The sequence below is a fragment of the Oncorhynchus keta genome, chromosome 19, assembly GCF_023373465.1.
Source record: "Oncorhynchus keta strain PuntledgeMale-10-30-2019 chromosome 19, Oket_V2, whole genome shotgun sequence".
In the NCBI taxonomy this organism is placed as follows: domain Eukaryota; kingdom Metazoa; phylum Chordata; class Actinopteri; order Salmoniformes; family Salmonidae; genus Oncorhynchus; species Oncorhynchus keta.
Window position 1 is genome coordinate 70752849 of NC_068439.1, and position 17957 is coordinate 70770805.

Here is a 17957-nt window from a genome sequence, read left to right on the forward strand (position 1 = left end):
CTTCTGATATAAATTCTGTCTCATTAAGGCTCATTTCACGCTTGGTCCTCCATGTAATAACTCTCTGGTGTGATTTGTTTCACTAGCGCTGCTGAGGTTCTGCTAGATTGAACACTCGAACATCCTCCCTCATCCTTCTGAACTGTCTCTCTGGTGTGATTTGTTTAACTAGCGCTGCTGAGGTTCTGCTAGATTTAACACTCGAACATCCTCCCTCATCCTTCTGAACTGTCTCTCTGGTGTGATTTGTTTCACTAGCGCTGCTGAGGTTCTGCTAGATTGAACACTCGAACATCCTCCCTCATCCTCCCGATTTGTCTCTCTGGTGTGATTTGTCGAGATCCACTCTCCTCCAAGAGTTTCTGAATTTCCTCTTCACTTCAGTTTGCTCCTCAATTTATGCACCTTAGTTTGAGAACGAGGTAGCGGCAGTGTTCCCTTCCCTTTGGACTGATGGGTCATGTTCCCCCTCCAGATTAAAGGCTCGTGGTCGACCAAACGGGCGAAGGACAACTACAACCCCTACAGCTACGGGAACATCCTGACCAACTGCTGTGCTGCCCTTTGTGGTCCTCTTCCACCCAGGTGAGTCTATGTCTGCCATGGCCAAACTAACCCTAACAGCAAGGCTGGTCGTGTTCAGTAAGGAGAAAACGATTTGAAACAGTGAGGTACTTCCTAAAACTTGTCCAATGAGAACACATACTTTTGTATGCACTGAGGGGCAACACAGTCACGGCTGTAGCTCAACTTTAGATCCAAGGGGTTTTAGATCATCTCTCTCCCGCCTCCTCTTCTCTCCCCTCCCTCCTCTCGTCCCCCCTCCCTCCTCTCGTCCCCTCCATCTCTCTTTCTCCCTCCTCCCCTCCCCTCCATCTCTCTTTCTCCCTCCTCCCCTACATCTTTCTCCCACCTCTTCTCTCCTCCCCTCCCCTCCATCTCTCTTTCTCCTCTCCTCCCCTCCCTTCCATCTCTCTTTCTCCCTCCTCACCTCCGTCTCTCTCCCTCCTCCTCCTCTTCTCTCCCCTCCCATCTCCTCTCCACCAGACATGCACCAGGGTTCTTTTCACAGTCCCCAAATCCAGAACAAATTCCAGAAAGCATACAGTATTATATAGAGCCCTTATTGCATGGAACTTCCTTCCATCTCATATTGTTCAAATGAACAGCAAACATGGTTTAAAATAACTGATAACTCGCTATTTGACCTAGATAGTTTGTGTGTACATATTGATATGTAGGCTACGTGTGCATTTTTAAAATGTATGTAGTTCTGTCCTTAATGTTCTTGTCTATTAATGTTCTGTATTATGTAATGGGGCGGCAGGGTAGCCTAGTGGTTAGAGCTTTGGACTAGTAACCGTTGTTGTGAGTTCAAACCCCCCAGCTGACAAGGTACAAATCTGTCGTTCTGCCCCTGAACAGGCAGTTAACCCACTGTTCCCAGGCCGTCATTGAAAATAAGAATTTGTTCTTAACTGACTTGCCTGGTTAAATAAAGGTTAAAAAATAAAAAAAATATCTAAAAAATGTGTCATGTTATGTGTGGACCCCAGGAAGAGTAGCTGCTGCTTTCACAACAGCTAATGGGGATATCCTAATAAAATATAAAATAAAATATCCATCTATCCCTTCCTCCTCCTCCCCTCCTCTCTCCTTCCTCCTCCTTCTCTCTCCTTCCTCCTCCTTCTCTCTCCCTCCTCCTCCTCTCTCCCCTCCTCTTCTCTCCCTCCATCTCTCTCCCCTTCCTCCTCTCCCTCCTCCTCTTCTCTCCCTCCTCCTCTCTCCCCTTCCTCCTCCTTCTCTCTCCCCTTCCTCCTCCTTCTCTCTCCCCTTCCTCCTCCTCCTCCTCTTCTCTCCTTCCTCCTCCCCCTCTTCTCTCCCTTACTGCATTAGTCAGCACCCACAGAATGAGCTCCCCTTATGTGAATCAAACTGTCAACCACTGTGTTAAATGAGCAACGCTTTCAATCAAGATATCCATCAGTGCACACAGGCAGGAATAATTACTGTACACTCTGTTTCTGTCCTCTTTCAAGGGAGCTGGAACTAGCCTTGTCTTACACATTATTAGGATGAGCTCAGCACATTGTCTACACCCCAAATTGCAACCTGTTCCCTATGTAGTGCACTACTTTTGACAAAAGTAGTGCACTATATAGGGAATAGAGTGCAATTTGGGGCACATGCACCGTAAGCATCTCCACAGCATATGGTTGGTCATTGCATTTAAAGCAAATGGTCTGGCTGTAGAGGATAATGTAATTCAGTCATTTGCTCTCTCCCCAGTGACACCACAATACCAAAACTATGGAGTTACATTAGGGTCCATTTTATTTTTGGGCCTAAATTTGACTCCATACACTACCCGCAGATACAAAATCATGTCAGTATCTCAAACATCTGGTGGAGTAACAATTGTCATTGATTCATTAGCTGGTATATCACATTAATGGGTTACATCTGGCTTGGAATAGCTTAATTATGCGCAATAATAGCTGAGGTATGCGCAATAATAGCTGAGGTATGCACAATAATAGCTGAGGTATGCGCAATAATAGCTGAGGTATGCGTAATAATAGCTGAGGTATGCGTAATAATAGCTGAGGTATGCGAAATAATAGCTGAGGTATGCGTAATAATAGCTGAGGTATGCGTAATAATAGCTGAGGTATGCGTAATAATAGCTGAGGTATGCGTAATAATAGCTGAGGTATGCGTAATAATAGCTTAGGTATGCGTAATAATAGCTGAGGTATGTGTGTGGTTTGCTCAGTAGGTAGGTACTGTACATTGGGTTGGATTCTCTTGGAATTTCAGGTGACCTGACTCTGTCCATAGACAGGTGATTGTCATCTGCTCTGTGTGTGGGTATGCATGGAGAGATGGGGGTGTGGAGGCTTCACACATGTATGAATGCTTGCACCAAGGTGACACACACACTTGGCAGATACACAGACCGAAGTACAAGCACACAAACACTCTGCAGTTACACACATGCACACCAAAGCAGACTCTTTATCTCTCTCTCTCACACACACACACACACACACACACACACACACACACACACACACACACACACACACACACACACACACACACACACACACACACACACACACACACACACACACACACACAGAGAGAAACAAACTCACACAAACACTGAAGCGTGAACACAGACACTTTTGCAGGTACACACACATTTCAAGACCTCTGCTCATGTGCCATGTCTTTTATTTCTAGTCTTATTGACAGAAGAGGCTTCATCCAGCCAGACACACCCCAGCCTGTGTCACACTCCAACGGGAGCAGCATATACACCTCCACCCAGCTTCAATCTCACATGGTAGGTTGTGTGTGTGAGAAATAGGAAGAGGGAGATGTGGGTGTGTTCGGGAGAGCGAGAGAGAGAGCACTTTCTTAATGCAATCTGTGGTTTTACTGTTTCACAGGACTGAGTTGGCACTTCAGTATTTATAACCACTGAGAAACGCTTTGAAAGTTATTTCAAAGTGGACTCCCCTTATGATGTCAGCAACTCACTTAAGTGCTCTCACTTACAAATGGCTCTTTGAACTGGACTGTGTTATAATTACGACCAACAGAGAGCAGTCATCTGTCTCTATTCATGTCATTATTGGGCTCAGAATCCCTTCTCTCTCTCTCTCTCTCTCTCTGCCTCTCTGCCTCTCTCTCTCTGCCTCTCTCTGCCTCTCTCTCTCTGCCTCTCTGCCTCTCTCTCTCGCCTCTCTCTCTCTGCCTCTCTCTGCCTCTCTCTCTCGCCTCTCTTTTCTCTCTTGCTCTGTCCCTTTTCTCTGTCCCTTTTCTCTCTCCCTCGCTCTCTCTCTGCTGGTGGTCGCAGTGGGCTTTACCCTGTGATCCAGTATTTAATAGTGAATGAACACAGCTTCTGTGTTTTTGTTCATTGGTTCATCGGGGTGTAACTTCTCACTTCTCAGGTAATCCTATCACCCTCCATCTAAATATATCCATTTTTGAATTCACTGTCAGTAATCTGATGAATGCTGATGTGTATTATCCCCCTCAGTCTGTGGATCCTCTCCCTGCAGTGGTTTCAAATAGTCTTTTTTAATTATTTTTTTTATCTCAAGCAGAATAATCATAGTCTTCCTGCTAGTTCCTTATGTGCATAAAGCCTTGCTTGAAACAGGCAGCTGTGAGAACAAGTAACTTTGTCCGTACGCCCGTGCAGAGATTATGAAAATGTTCGGGGGGAAAAAGGAAGCAACATTGGGCAATCTCAAAATGTGTTGAGTTGAATGAGGTATAAGTTGATTATACATGCTAATGATTCTGTAGTAATGGGATGTTTTATGGAAGACCTTGTTTCACTAACTTTCTTCCTCTTTTGTCTGTTAACCTTTTTATATGTGTGTATTTCTTGTCCCTCCTCAAAAACATATCATTCTCCTACTGTTTTTTCCCGTCTCTTTCCTTCATCTATATCTCCTGTCACTTTCTCTGTCTCCTCAGTGTGACCAAGAGCACTGCATTCAGAGCACCAAATTCGTTTTGCAGGCTGCCGCTACCCCTCTGCTCCACAGCGACCCTGTCATGATGGGCGGAGAGGGACCCACTCTCCCTGGGAAGAGTTCCCTGGGGGGCCCCTGTGCCTCACTGACCCCCAGCCAGCCCTCCCTGCCCTCCTCCATGCCCGGCCTGGGCTGTGCGGGGGACATGCTGACCCTGAGGGACCCAGACACCCACTGCCACCACCATCACTTTGTCAGCCCTGAGGAGACGCCCTCGCCCGGCCCCATGCCTCTGCCTCTGCCCTGCCCCGCCCACATGACCCACGGGGGACACATGAACCCGGCCCAGCTCTACGACCCTGCCAGCCAGGACTCTCTGCACGAGGACTCTGTCAGGGGCCTGGTCAAACTCAGCTCTGTCTGAGACTCTCCCCCTGGCTTTTTGGAATCACTACTCAGACTCTGTCAGCGTGCCAAATGATAACCTATTCAATATGTAGCACTACTTTAAAAAAGTTGTGCACTATATAGGGAATAGCGTGCCATTTAGGACGCTACCCCAGCCCCCCCGCTCCACACTGCCGGCTCAGTACCACAGCCATAATTCCTGTTCCCCTAACATTCCATCCCAGCCCTCCCTCCCTCCTTCCCATCCAGATTTGTGCCCCCCACCTGTTGGGATAAGCTATTCTAGTGCCAAACAAACAGAGCCTCAGTCTCCACTGCACTTGACCGGGACCAAAATCAAGCTTCTGAATCCCCCTTCCTCTTCACAGTAGTATACCTAGTGCCCTACCAGGAGTCTACCAGGCCTCGATACAGGTCCAGGCTTCTGCCCAAGGCTCACGACTTGTGCTCTTTTGGGGGAAACCATCTACCTGGACTAGGCGGTCATTGTCCGGAAATGAAACTGACTCGTACCAAGGCAGTTGCCATTTTGGTTTGCTGACATCCAAGGACACGCACAGCGGGACAAGGTCTGTTGATTAGCTGGAAAGACATGAATCAGGTCTAAATATAGGAATTGTTTATAGTTTGATATCTGTGTCATGTGTCCCGAGTCAAGTGACACTCTTTTATACAATAGTAATGGAAACAGCCAAGCAGTGTTGGCCCTGAACACAGTAGATGTCACTTCCTGTTTCAGATTGTGTCAACACTGTATGTGTTGATTGGTAGTGTTCATCAGTCCGTTCCGGTGTCGGTGTGACGCTAGCCGCATTACCTTTTTGTTTCGTTCAAATGTGATGCCAAAACATCATGGCTGCATCCCAAATAGCACCCTCTCTATTTAGTGCACTACTTTTTACCAGGGCCAAAAGGACATTGGCAAAAGTAATGCACTATATAGGGAATAGGGTTCCATTTGGGACAGAGATAATAAGTAATGTGATGATTGTACCAAGAAATTCTCATTTACTTATATATATATTTTTTTTACCCCTTTTTCTCCCCAATTTCATGGTATCCAATTTTTTTTTTTTTTTTTAGTAGCTACTAACTTGTCTCATCGCTGCAACTCCCGTACGGGCTCGGGAGAGACGAAGGTTGAAAGTCATGCGTCCTCCGATACACAACCCAACCAGGCCGCACTGCTTCTTAACACAGCGCGCATCCAACCCAGAAGCCAGCCGCACCAATGTGTCAGAGGAAACACCATGCACCTGGCAACCTTGGTTAGCACGCACTGCGCATGGTCCGCCACAGGAGTTGCTGGTGCGCGATGAGACACGGATATCCCTACCGGCCAAGCCCTCCCTAACCCGGACGACGCTAGGCCAATTGTGCGTCACCTCACGGACCTCCCGGTCGCGGCCGGTTACGACAGAGCCTGGGCTAGAACCCAGGGTCTCTGGTGGCACTGCGCCACCCGGGAGGCCTCATTTACTTATTTTTTAATGAATGCATTTGCATATTTTTATGTACAAGAGTGGATTTCATTTATTCAACCAGCCTGTGCAGTCACTTTTTACCAGGGCCAAAAGGACTTTGGCAAAAGTTATGCACTATATAGGGAAAAGGGTGCCATTTGGGACAGAGATAATAAGTAATGTGATGATTGTACCAAGAAATTCTCATTTACTTATTTTTAATGAATAAATTCACATATTTTTATGAGTGGATTTAATTTATTCAACCAGCCTGTGCAGTCACTTGGCAGAAATACAAAACACAATTCCCTTTTCCATAGCCTTGGGAAGAAAATATTTTTTCACAAAAGTAGTGCACTGGGCCTCTTAATAGTCCTGTATTAGCGGACCGATATAGCTGTCTGCAGCGCGGGCAAAAATCTTAGCACCCCCAAACTATTTCCCGCGGCTATGCCCTTTTCAGTGAATACCCTTTGCAGACAGAAATTAGCTATTAGCTAAATCTGGTACAACACATATTTTCTCAAGTTTACTGCGGCTAATGAATCCTTCAACCAGGATTTCTAAAAAACATTGGAATCAGGGAATGTTACCGGCATTTTGCTACTTTCTTCAATCAGATCCGCTTTAGCCAACATCTGCACAGTGGTTGTTTTGGTTGTGTCGGAGGTGGAATTTTGTGACAATGATTGCAAGAGCAGCTGCTCACTAATTTAAAGACTCCAACCAATGATGTACAGTACCAGTCAAAAGTTTGGAGACACCTACTCATTCCAGGGTTTTTCTTTATTTTTTACTATTTTCTACATTGTAGAATAATAGTGAAGATATCAAAACTATGAAATAACACATGGAATCATGTAGTCACCAAAAATGTGTTAAACAAATCAAAATATATTTTATATTTGAGATTCTTCAAGGCAGCCACCGTTTGCCTTGATCACAGCTTTGCACACTCTTGGCATTCTCTCAACCAGCTTCATGAGGAATGCATTTCAATGAACAGGTGTGCCTTGTTAAAAGTTAATTTAGGAATTTCTTTCCTTCTTAATGTGTTTGAGCCAATCAGTTGTGTTGTGACAAGGTAAGGGTGGTATACAGAAGATTACCTATTTGGTAAAAGACCAAGTTCATATTATGACAGCTCAAATAAGTAAAGAGAAATGACAGTCCATCATTACTTTAAGACATGAAGGTCAGTCAATCCGGAATATTTCAAGAACTTTTTAAGTAACTCTTGAAGTGCAGTCACAAAAACCATCAAGCGCTTTGATGAAACTAGCTCTCATGATGACCGCCACAGGAAAGGAAGACACAGAGTTACCTCTGCTGCAGAGGATAAGTTCATTAGAGTTACCAGCCTCAGAAATTACAGCCCAAATAACTGCTTCACAGAGTTCAAGTAATAGACACATCTCAACATCAACTGTTCAGAGGAGATTGTGTGAATCAGGCCTTCATGGTCGAATTGCTGCAAAGAAATCACTACTAAAGGACACCAACAACAAGAGACTTGCTTGGACCAAGAAACATGAGCAATGGACATTTCGACCGGTGGAAATCTGTACTTTGGTCTGATGAGTCTAAATTTGAGAGTTTTTGTTCCAATCACAGTGTCTTTGTGAGACACAGAGTAGGTGTACGGATGACCTCCGCATGTGTGGTTCCCGTGGTGTAGCATGGAGGGGGAGGTGTGATGTTGTGAAGGCCCACTTAACCGGCATGGCTACCACAGCATTCTGCAGCGATACGGCATCCCATCTGGTTTGCGCTTAGTCCCACTATCATTTGTTTTTCAACAGGACAATGACCCAACACACCTCCAGACTGTGTAAGGGCTATTTGACCAAGAAGGAGAGTGATGGACTGCTGTATCAGATGACCTGTCCTCCACAATCACCCAACTTCAACCAAATTGAGATGGTTTGGAATGAGGGACAGCAGAGTGGAGGAAAAGCAGCCAACAAGTGCTCAGTGTATGTGGGAACTCCTTCAAAACTGTTTGGAAAAGCATTCCAGGTGAACCTGGTTGAGAGGATGCCAAGCGTGTGCAAAGCTGTCATCAAGGCAAATGGCGGCTACCTTGAAGAATCTTATATATAAAATATATTTTGATTTGTTTAACACTTTTTTGGTTATTACATGATTCCATATGTGTTATTTCATAGTTTTGATGTTTTCACTATTATTCTACAATGTAGAAAATAGTAAAAATAAAGAAAAAGCCTTGAATGGGTAGGTGTGTCCAAACTTTTGACTGGTACTGGATATAAACCCTGGATTGCTGATGCTATGCATTGGCCATTGAGATTCTTTGAAGCCACCGGTCGGCTGTATTGTCAGTCCCCAGTAAGAGCAGTCTTCCATAGGAATTAATGGAATTCCACAGTATTTCAATTAAATGTTTCAAGGACAAAATTACATGTATTTCATTATGTGTGTTGTTGTAGTGGGGACAGTAACATTGGTCATCTCTAAAAATGTATACTTCAATAAAATGTTTTTTAATATGTTTTATTTTATTTGTATGTTTAGCTCACATAACATCATTTAAAAGTGTGCATTAAGGTGTTTAAAATAATACATGTGGCAAAATTGTATGTAGACATTAATGAATGCATTTCTATAGGTTCTAAAATATGTTACAATGGAGGAGAGCCAAGATGGAGGCACGGTGGGGTCAACACAGTGCCTCCTATCAGTCATCTAGTGTGTATATATAAAGCATTTGCCCCAATGCAGTTCCACTTCCAACAGCGCCGAAACAGCCGCTATGGGTGTCTGCTATCGCCGGTTAACACTTGATCTGAACACTTGATCTGAATGAATCCAATCTCTAATCTATTGGCAGAAATGCTTTTAGGCAACTCCATTCTAATAGCTTCTTCAGTACCTTGCTCTCGAGTGTATTACTGAATGAATGCCTGCAGGCCAGTTGTCGGCAGTGACAGATGTGTAGGTACTGGTATGTCTGCATGGCTATGCCAGCTCTGAGGGATCTGCTGTATGTATGGCGAGTGAGAGGATGATGTGGATGCTATTCTTAGAGGTGGCAGAGACTGAGGCTGTATACTGCCCTCTAGTGGATACACTGAGGACAGAAGATGCACTTGCCCTCAGGCTAATCTGTACTGAAAGTACTGTAGCCTGATCCCAGATCTGTTTGTTCTCCTGCCAACTCCATTGCTCATATTTCAAGCCAATGATGGCACAAATAGACTGGCTCTCAGGCTAAACTGAAATATCTACTCAAAGAGAATACACAATACACAACTAATAACAGATATGAATTTGTTAGTTTATTATTGTTTCACATCTTTACATACTTTAATAATTTCCTATGGTAAAGCTTGTGGGCTATTGTTAATATCAGTGATACATGATATTCAAAAATAAAACTTCAGTTTTGGGGACAGAAATTATACAATACACTGGTGGCAGATGCAAAAAAAATCTACCTTAAAATGACATATCAGGCATATCTCTGTGGGAACCTGTATTGGAATGTTAACGACCACCAAACGGTTTGTTCAAGGGGCTCCCTGATAATTCAATACAAGTTTAATTAGATATGGCTTATAGCAGACCTGTGCTCTGGAAATGTCAGGAGGTCATGCGTATGATCAATTCCCTGGTGGTTAAAGTCTCTATTCAATTTTTATCGCTGGCTTTACAGATTGCGCAATATAAATGTAAAGGTTATTTCCGATTGAGCCGACATATGCAGCGTTTACCGTAGGTGAGGATACGTGATGAAATTTAAAGGCAATGTTAGCGGCGACTGCAATCACGGTAAACGTAGCTGAGGAATGCAGAACTCCATTCTCTTATATTGAAGCGGAGTTGAGTACTGATAACTGGTCACGCGATTTGCTAGCAACAACATTGAGTAACCATCAGTCGATGCTTGTAGAAATGGCAATTCTGAAAACTGTCCTATGCAACTGCGGTCCATCCACGGGGTGCTGAAATTCATACTTCCGCGATACGGATGAAATAGTTGCTATATAAGTCATTGTCAGTTCAGCCACACTTCCCAGTATATCCTATACATAAAATAATGCACCTTTTTGGTCAGTTAGCAAGGATAGACAAGAGTATCATTCATCCTGGAAGATAGAGAATTACCTGACTATACAAGCTCACTCTTGTACTGCATAGTATATTGTATAACATATAACATTATGTGCTATTAGATTGAAGGAGTGTAACAGCTTTGAACTGTATTAAACAAGATAAGCTTTCATCCATTTTTGATGCTCATGGAATAAAATATTTAGCCGTAAAGTCTAGATAGTTAAATAACCAGCTAGGAATGCTTTCACATTCCAGGGCTGAAAAGTTGGATGGGTACAGCGCGCGCTTAAATAACAATCAAATCAAAATCAAATAACAAGCATTGATAGTTTACAGTATTGCTATTTTGATTGCATTATGGTGATCATTATTATTACAAAACGTATCGTAATCTGTACCTGATTATAGTATTAATATCTCAATATTGACCTGATCGCACTGGCCTGAGTTGCCTCAAATTAATAATAGGCTTTTTGGTTAAGGATCGGACCATTTTTTCTCAATGTTCACCTGAAATGACATAACCAAATCTAACTGCCTGCAGCTCAGGACCTGAAGCAAGGATATGCATATTCTTGATACCATTTGAACGGAAAAACTTTGAGGTTTGTGGAAATGTGAAACTATCCCGTAGAGGCTAACACACCTGTTTATCATGTTACACATACCTGCTTCAACAGATTCGTAAAAATTTGCTAATTACATTAAACGCGTCCCAAAACACTTGATCAGTGCAGCTCGATTAGTAGTCCACTAATTAACCGAGAGCGTCAAAGCCAAACCCCAAACCAAGCACTCACACCAGGGTTGGGGTCAATTCCATTTTAATTTTAAAAAGTACACTAAACTCACCTTGAACATGTTTCCTAATTGAAAAGCATGGAGAGAATTGGAATTGGAATGTAGGTGTGCTTCCTGAATTGACTGGAATTGAAATAGAATCCACCCCAACCCTGACTCGCGCACACAGTGCATTCGGAAAGTATTCGGGCCCCTTCCCTTTTTCCACATTTTGTTACAGCCGTATTCTAAAATGTATTAAATGACAAATTCCTCATCAATCTATACACAAAACGAAAACATGTTTTTATACATTTTTGCCAATATATTAAAAATAAAAACCAGATTATTTACATAAGTATTCAGGCCCTTTGCTATGAGACTTGAAATTGAGCTCAGGTGCATCCTATTTCCATTGATCATCCTTGATGTTTCTACAACTTGATTGGAGTCAACCTGTAGTAAATTCAATTGATTGGACATGATTTGGAAAGGCACACACCTGTCTATATAAAGTCCTACAGCTGACAGTGCATGTCAGAGAAAAAACCAAGCCATGAGGTCGAACTCAGAGACAGGATTGTGTCGAGGCACAGATCTGGGGAATGGTACCAAAAAATGTCTGCAGCATTGAAGGTCCCCAAGAACACAGTGGCCTCCATCATTCTTAAATGGAAGAAGTTTGGAACCTAGAGCTGGCCGCCCGGCCAAGCTGAGCAATTGGGGTAGAAGGGCCATGGTCAGGGAGGTGACCAAGAACCCGATGGTCACTCTGACAGAGCTCTGGAGCTCCTCTGTGGAGTTGGGAGAACCTTCCAGAAGGACAACCATCTCTGCAGCACACCGCCAATCAAGCATTTAAGATAGAGTGGCCAGACAGAAGCCACTCCTCAGTAAAAGGAACATGACAACCCGCTTGGAGTTTGAGGCACCTACAGGACTCTCGGACCCTGAGAAACAAGATTATCTAGTCTGATGAAACCAAATTGGAACACTTTGGCCTCAATGCCAAGCGTCCCTATGGTGAAGCTTGGTGGTGGCAGCATCATGCTGTGGGGATGTTTTTCAGCGGTAGGGACTGGGAGACTAGTCAGGATCAAGGCAAAGATGAAAGGAGCAAAGTACAGAGAGATCCTTGATGAAAACCTGCTCCAGAGCGCTCAGGATCTCAGACTGGGGCGAAGGTTCACCTTCCAACCGTTTCTGGTTCCAACAGGTTCTAGGGAGTTTTTCCTAGCCACCGTTCTTCTACACCTGCATTGCTTGCTGTTTGGGGTTTTAGGCTGGGTTTCTGTACAGCACTTTGCGATATCAGCTGATGTAAGAAGGGCTTTATAAATACATTTGATTTGACAACTACCGTGACAAGTCTCTGAATGTCCTTGAGTTACCCAGTCAGAGTCCAAACTTGAACCCGATCGAACATCTCTGGAGAGACCTGAAAATAGCTGTGCAGCAACACTCCATCTAACCTGACAGAGCTTGAAAGGATCTGCAGAGAAGAATGGGAGAAACTCCCCAAATATATGTATGCCAAGCTTGTAGCATTATACCCAAGAATGCTTGAGACTGTAATCACTGCCAAAGGCGCTTCAACAAAGTACTGAGTAAAGGGTTAGAATACTTAAGTAATTGTGATATTTTTTTCTACATGTATTTTTTTTATATAAGCTGTTTTTGCTTTGTCATTATGGTGTACTGTATGTAGGTTGATCAGGGAAAGAAATACAATTTAACACATTTTAGAATAAGGCTGTAACGTTACGAAATTTGGAAAAAGTCAAGGTGTCTGAACTTTCCAAAGGTCACTGTATATGATAAACCTCTGGCACTCATGTTTCTCTGTATAGTGTGAACCTTTAAGTTGTGGAAAAGTACATCACAGTCCTTCAAAGCTTGCGGTAATGGTGAATCTGAATCTGAATCTGATTTGAAATCAAAAATCTAATTTGCCTATTTTGTTCTAATCAAATGTGTGATGTATTATGTCAGCAGCACAGCTGCTTCACGTCAGAATCATAGAATATATAATGGAACAACAACTAACCAAGTCACCTGACGTTGAAAGAACTGCCTGTCAGAAAGTAGATATTTTGCTCTCATTACAGAGACTAATCATAATTGGCTTGTAAAGGACAGAATTTGGGCATGTTTGATATGATTTTATTCCTTGTTATACATGTTGGCAGACACTCCATGCAGTGTTAAACAATCCCATTGCGTGGACTTGAAAATGCTCTTCAAAAGCACCACCATGTTAGCAGTCTTTGCAAAAATGTATTTGCCTTTATTTCATGTGGAAAAAGTGACTTCCTTCCGTTGGCTAGTGGGCCTCTGGTGTTCACTACACCAGGTGGAAGTGGACCGGAGTTCTACAATTTGAGGTGACAAAACAAACTTTTCACACTATGGGCCACATCACAACGGGTCAAACTTGTGTTCCTAACTAAAATGTCCCTCAAGTGAATGCACGTCTCCTGTAGAATTAAACTCGACGTAAATAACATTCGGTTAAAGGCCTTGACAGCATAATGCCAGTTAGGCTACATCATATACCTAGATGATGTAAAACATTTACTGACTTGCTTAGTTAAATAAAATATTTTTTAAAATAATTTACCAGGTTGATATGAAGCTTCAAAACAAATGGTTTGATGGCTTTTGGTACCTGAACAGTCCCAATAGCTACCATACCTTTCTGAAGTAGCTATGTAGGTCAGGCACGTGCATGCAATGTTTTTAAGTAAATTAAAACTGGGACGTTCTTCAACTGGTTAGGTCATAATTACCAAGGTAAAATGTGTTTTATATTGGGTATTCGGTTTTCACCAAGCATGCCATGACTGAAGATGGCATAGTCTGAATTGGGTGGATGGAGAACAATCCATAAATTCTAAAAAAATATATATATAATTTGACTTTCAATCTTTCAATAGCTCTTACACAGCCTGCCACGACTATGAAATTGACATTCTGTACCGGGAGGATGGGGATTAGAGGTCTTCACGGATCCATCTTTACTCAAATACCAGCGACCCGAGCGGGTCCGGATCTAGAATTCTAAATGTCTGGGTTGAATCTGACTTTGTCACCGGTCTCGGGTATGTGTAATTTTAACTGACTTATAGATCCGAACACAAATGCTGCAGTAGAGAGAAATTGTATAATTTATACTGCTGCTCTTGCTTTTCACAAGAGTGGAGTGTAGCAGTGGTGGTTGGTGACGTTTAAGATGTAGGACGACACATTAAATACCGCTTTGCACACTTGCCTGCATCTATCTGATATAGGGTGTTATTATTAGTCGAACTGTTGAAAACCGGTTTCTCTTGGGAAAATTCAGGTATGTTTATCCCTGTTTTGTTCCGTTTGCTTCCGTTTAAGAAATGTTTTTCAACAGAATCAGTGGAATGAATACACCCCTGATCACACGTAAATACGGTTCACTTTCATAGCAGCCACATTGTATTCCTTCTTGCATCTATGCGCTCCTCCTTTCACCTTGTCCCTTTGCTTGTGGACTTCAATGAACAACACATCAGCTGTATGTGACCAAGTGAGAGAAAACAAATCAAAACCATATCATTACTGCTGCACACAGCCGACATCGTTGTCACCATATTTGCTATATTAACATCATAGTCAGCATAGCTAATAGAACTAATGCATTAGTTAACCTGCTACAATGATGCAGTAATGTTAGTGTACAGTCAGTAAGTAGTTTACCAGTTACACCGGAAGGCCCCAGTGACGATGAATAAAACCAAAAGCTTACCTTGTAATGGATAGTCATTGCCTGCTAGCTAAAAGAGCATCCCTCTGTTTGAACCTATTGTTTGAGTAGGCAAAAGTAGTTAGCTGCATTTGCTAGCTAAGTGGGAAATATACAGTTGCTCTCTCTTCCTTTGTTAAAAAAACAATAGTTGAACACTGAGTAAACTATTCACATTTGATGTACTGCAGTGCTAGCTAGCTGTAGTTTATGCTTTCAGTATTAGATTAATTCTCTGATTTTTTTGATTGGGTGGACAACATAGCAGTTCATGCTGCAAGAACTCTGACATGTTGAAGGACATCCCCCGGAAGTTGTCCTAATTACTGTGTAAGTCTATGGAAGGGTTTGAGAACCATGAGCCTCCTAGGTTTTTGTATTGAAGTCCATGAGGAGGACAGAAGCTAGCTGTCCTTTGGCTACACCATGGTGCTACCCAACAGTGCTGTTGAGGTTACTGTAGACCTTCATTGCAAAAGTGTGTTTAAATAAATTATTTGGTGTCATGAATATATTTAAAATCAAATCAAATCCAATTTTATTTGTCACATACACATGGTTAGCAGATGTTAATGCGAGTGTAGCGAAATGCTTGTGCTTCTAGTTCCGACAATGCAGTAATAACCAACAAGTAATCTAACTAACAATTCCCAAACTACTGTCTTATACACAGTGTAAGGGGATAAAGAATATGTACATAAGGATATATGAATGAGTGATGGTACAGAGCAGCATAGGCAAGATACAGTAGATGGTATCTAGTACAGTATATACATATAAGATGAGTATGTAAACAAAGTGGCATAGTTAAAGTGGCTAGTGATACATGTATTACATAAGGATGCAGTCGATGATATAGAGTACAGTATATACGTATGCATATGAGATGAATAATGTAGGGTAAGTAACATTATATAAGGTAGCATTGTTTAAAGTGGCTAGTGATATATTTACATCATTCCCATCAATTCCCATTATTAAAGTGGCTGGAGTTGAGTCAGTGTCAGTGTGTTGGCAGCGGCCACTCAATGTTAGTGGTGGCTGTTTAACAGTCTGATGGCCTTGAGATAGAAGCTGTTTTTCAGTCTCTCGGTCCCAGCTTTGATGCACCTGTACTGACCTCGCCTTCTGGATGATAGCGGGGTGAACAGGCAGTGGCTCGGGTGGTTGATGTCCTTGATGATCTTTATGGCCTTCCTGTAACATCGGGTGGTGTAGGTGTCCTGGAGGGCAGGTAGTTTGCCCCCGGTGATGCGTTGTGCAGACCTCACTACCCTCTGGAGAGCCTTACGGTTGAGGGCGGAGCAGTTGCCGTACCAGGCGGTGATACAGCCCGCCAGGATGCTCTCGATTGTGCATCTGTAGAAGTTTGTGAGTGCTTTAGGTGACAAGCCGAATTTCTTCAGCCTCCTGAGGTTGAAGAGGCGCTGCTGCGCCTTCTTCACGATGCTGTCTGTGTGAGTGGACAAATTCAGTTTGTCTGTGATGTGTATGCCGAGGAACTTAAAACTTGCTACCCTCTCCACTACTGTTCCATCGATGTGGATAGGGGGGTGTTCCCTCTGCTGTTTCCTGAAATCCACAATCATCTCCTTAGTTTTAGCTAGGGTAACTTTTTAAATAATGTACTTTTTTATGAAATTCACTGAGGATTGTCTTCCCCTTCCTCCTCTGAGGAGTGTCCACTGGCATGTAGCTTGTCATTAAAGCAGCAAAAGGCTACAGTCACAGAGCCTCCGTGTGGCAAAAGTTATGAAATATCTAATGCCAACACCTCATTCGGCCTCCTTTCGTTCCAGTACTCTGCTGCCTGTGACTGGAACGAATTGCAAAAATCGCTGAAGTTGGAGACTTTTATCACCCTCACCAACTTCAAACATCAGCTATCTGAGCAGCTAACCGATCGCTGCAGCTGTACATAATCTCTTGGTAAATAGCCCACCCATTTTCACCTACCTCATCCCCACAGTTTTTATTTATTTACTTTTCTGCTCTTTTGCACACCAATATCTCTACCTGTACATGATCATCTGATCATTTATCACTCCAGTGTTAATCTGCAATATTGTAATTATTCGCCTACCTCCTCATGCCTTTTGCACACATTGTATATAGACTCCCCTTTTTTTCTACTGTGTTATTGACTTGTTAATTGTTTACTCCATGTGTAACTCTGTGTTGTCTGTTCACACTGCTATGCTTTATCTTGGCCAGGTCGCAGTTGCAAATGAGAACTTGTTCTCAACCTGCCTACCTGGTTAAATAAAGGTGAAATAAAAAATAAAAATCAATAGATGGAATTAAAATTATGGAATAAAAAGTTTAAGGATAGACTACAACGACCAAGAGCCAACAGGTAGGCTGCTACTTAATGTTCTGATGGAGTTATTTGTAATGTTAGGACCCTCCCACTCTGTCTGCCGCATTCTTTCTCTTTGCTCTTGTTTTCCTTAATAGGATGTCGGTGGGCGGAGCCGGAAAGGTCGTCAGCGAAATGGGACACTGTCACGAGAATTTTTATCTCAATGGTTGAACTCAACTATCACTGTCGCTTTGACCAATTCTCAGAAGTTTGTAAGACCCTGGTTAATGAAGAATTAGACAAAGCCCCCAGTCTGCAATAGGTTAGTTCCTTATTCAGAGTACTCTGAAGTCATAAATGCAAACAGTCATTTTATAACACCCACCTACACACACACACAGTTTATCACTTTTCTACCAGCCTGGCAGTTTCTAGCCGTTACTCTCCTCCCTAGATTAGAGGGGCCTTTAATCCTTTAGTCATTACTTTAAAAATGAATTCCTTTCAATCCACCCTATGACTACATATTACTCACTGATACTTCAACCTTTATTGGAAATATAAATGTCACACAAAATCAAACAAAACCAATTCATGTATTTACATCATATACTCATCAACGACTGTTCTAGGCCTATATCCAATAATAACTCTTC

General features: G+C 42.7%; 1 protein-coding gene across 3 annotated transcripts in view; it reads left to right on the forward strand.

Annotated features, from left to right (window-relative positions):
• LOC118398805 (palmitoyltransferase ZDHHC14-like) overlaps window positions 1-8883 on the forward strand; it is a 29647-nt gene extending 20764 nt beyond the window's left edge. For 2 of the 3 annotated variants that reach the window (XM_052471225.1, XM_052471227.1), the window contains 3 exons: window positions 476-585; window positions 3250-3352; window positions 4501-8883. In XM_052471225.1, the coding sequence (XP_052327185.1) occupies window positions 476-585; window positions 3250-3352; window positions 4501-4923 (636 nt within the window). In that variant the 3' untranslated portion in view covers window positions 4924-8883. The remainder of the gene's footprint in view (window positions 1-475; window positions 586-3249; window positions 3353-4500) is intronic. The other variant, XM_052471226.1, reaches the window with a different exon arrangement.
• Window positions 8884-17957: the final 9074 nt, after the last annotated feature.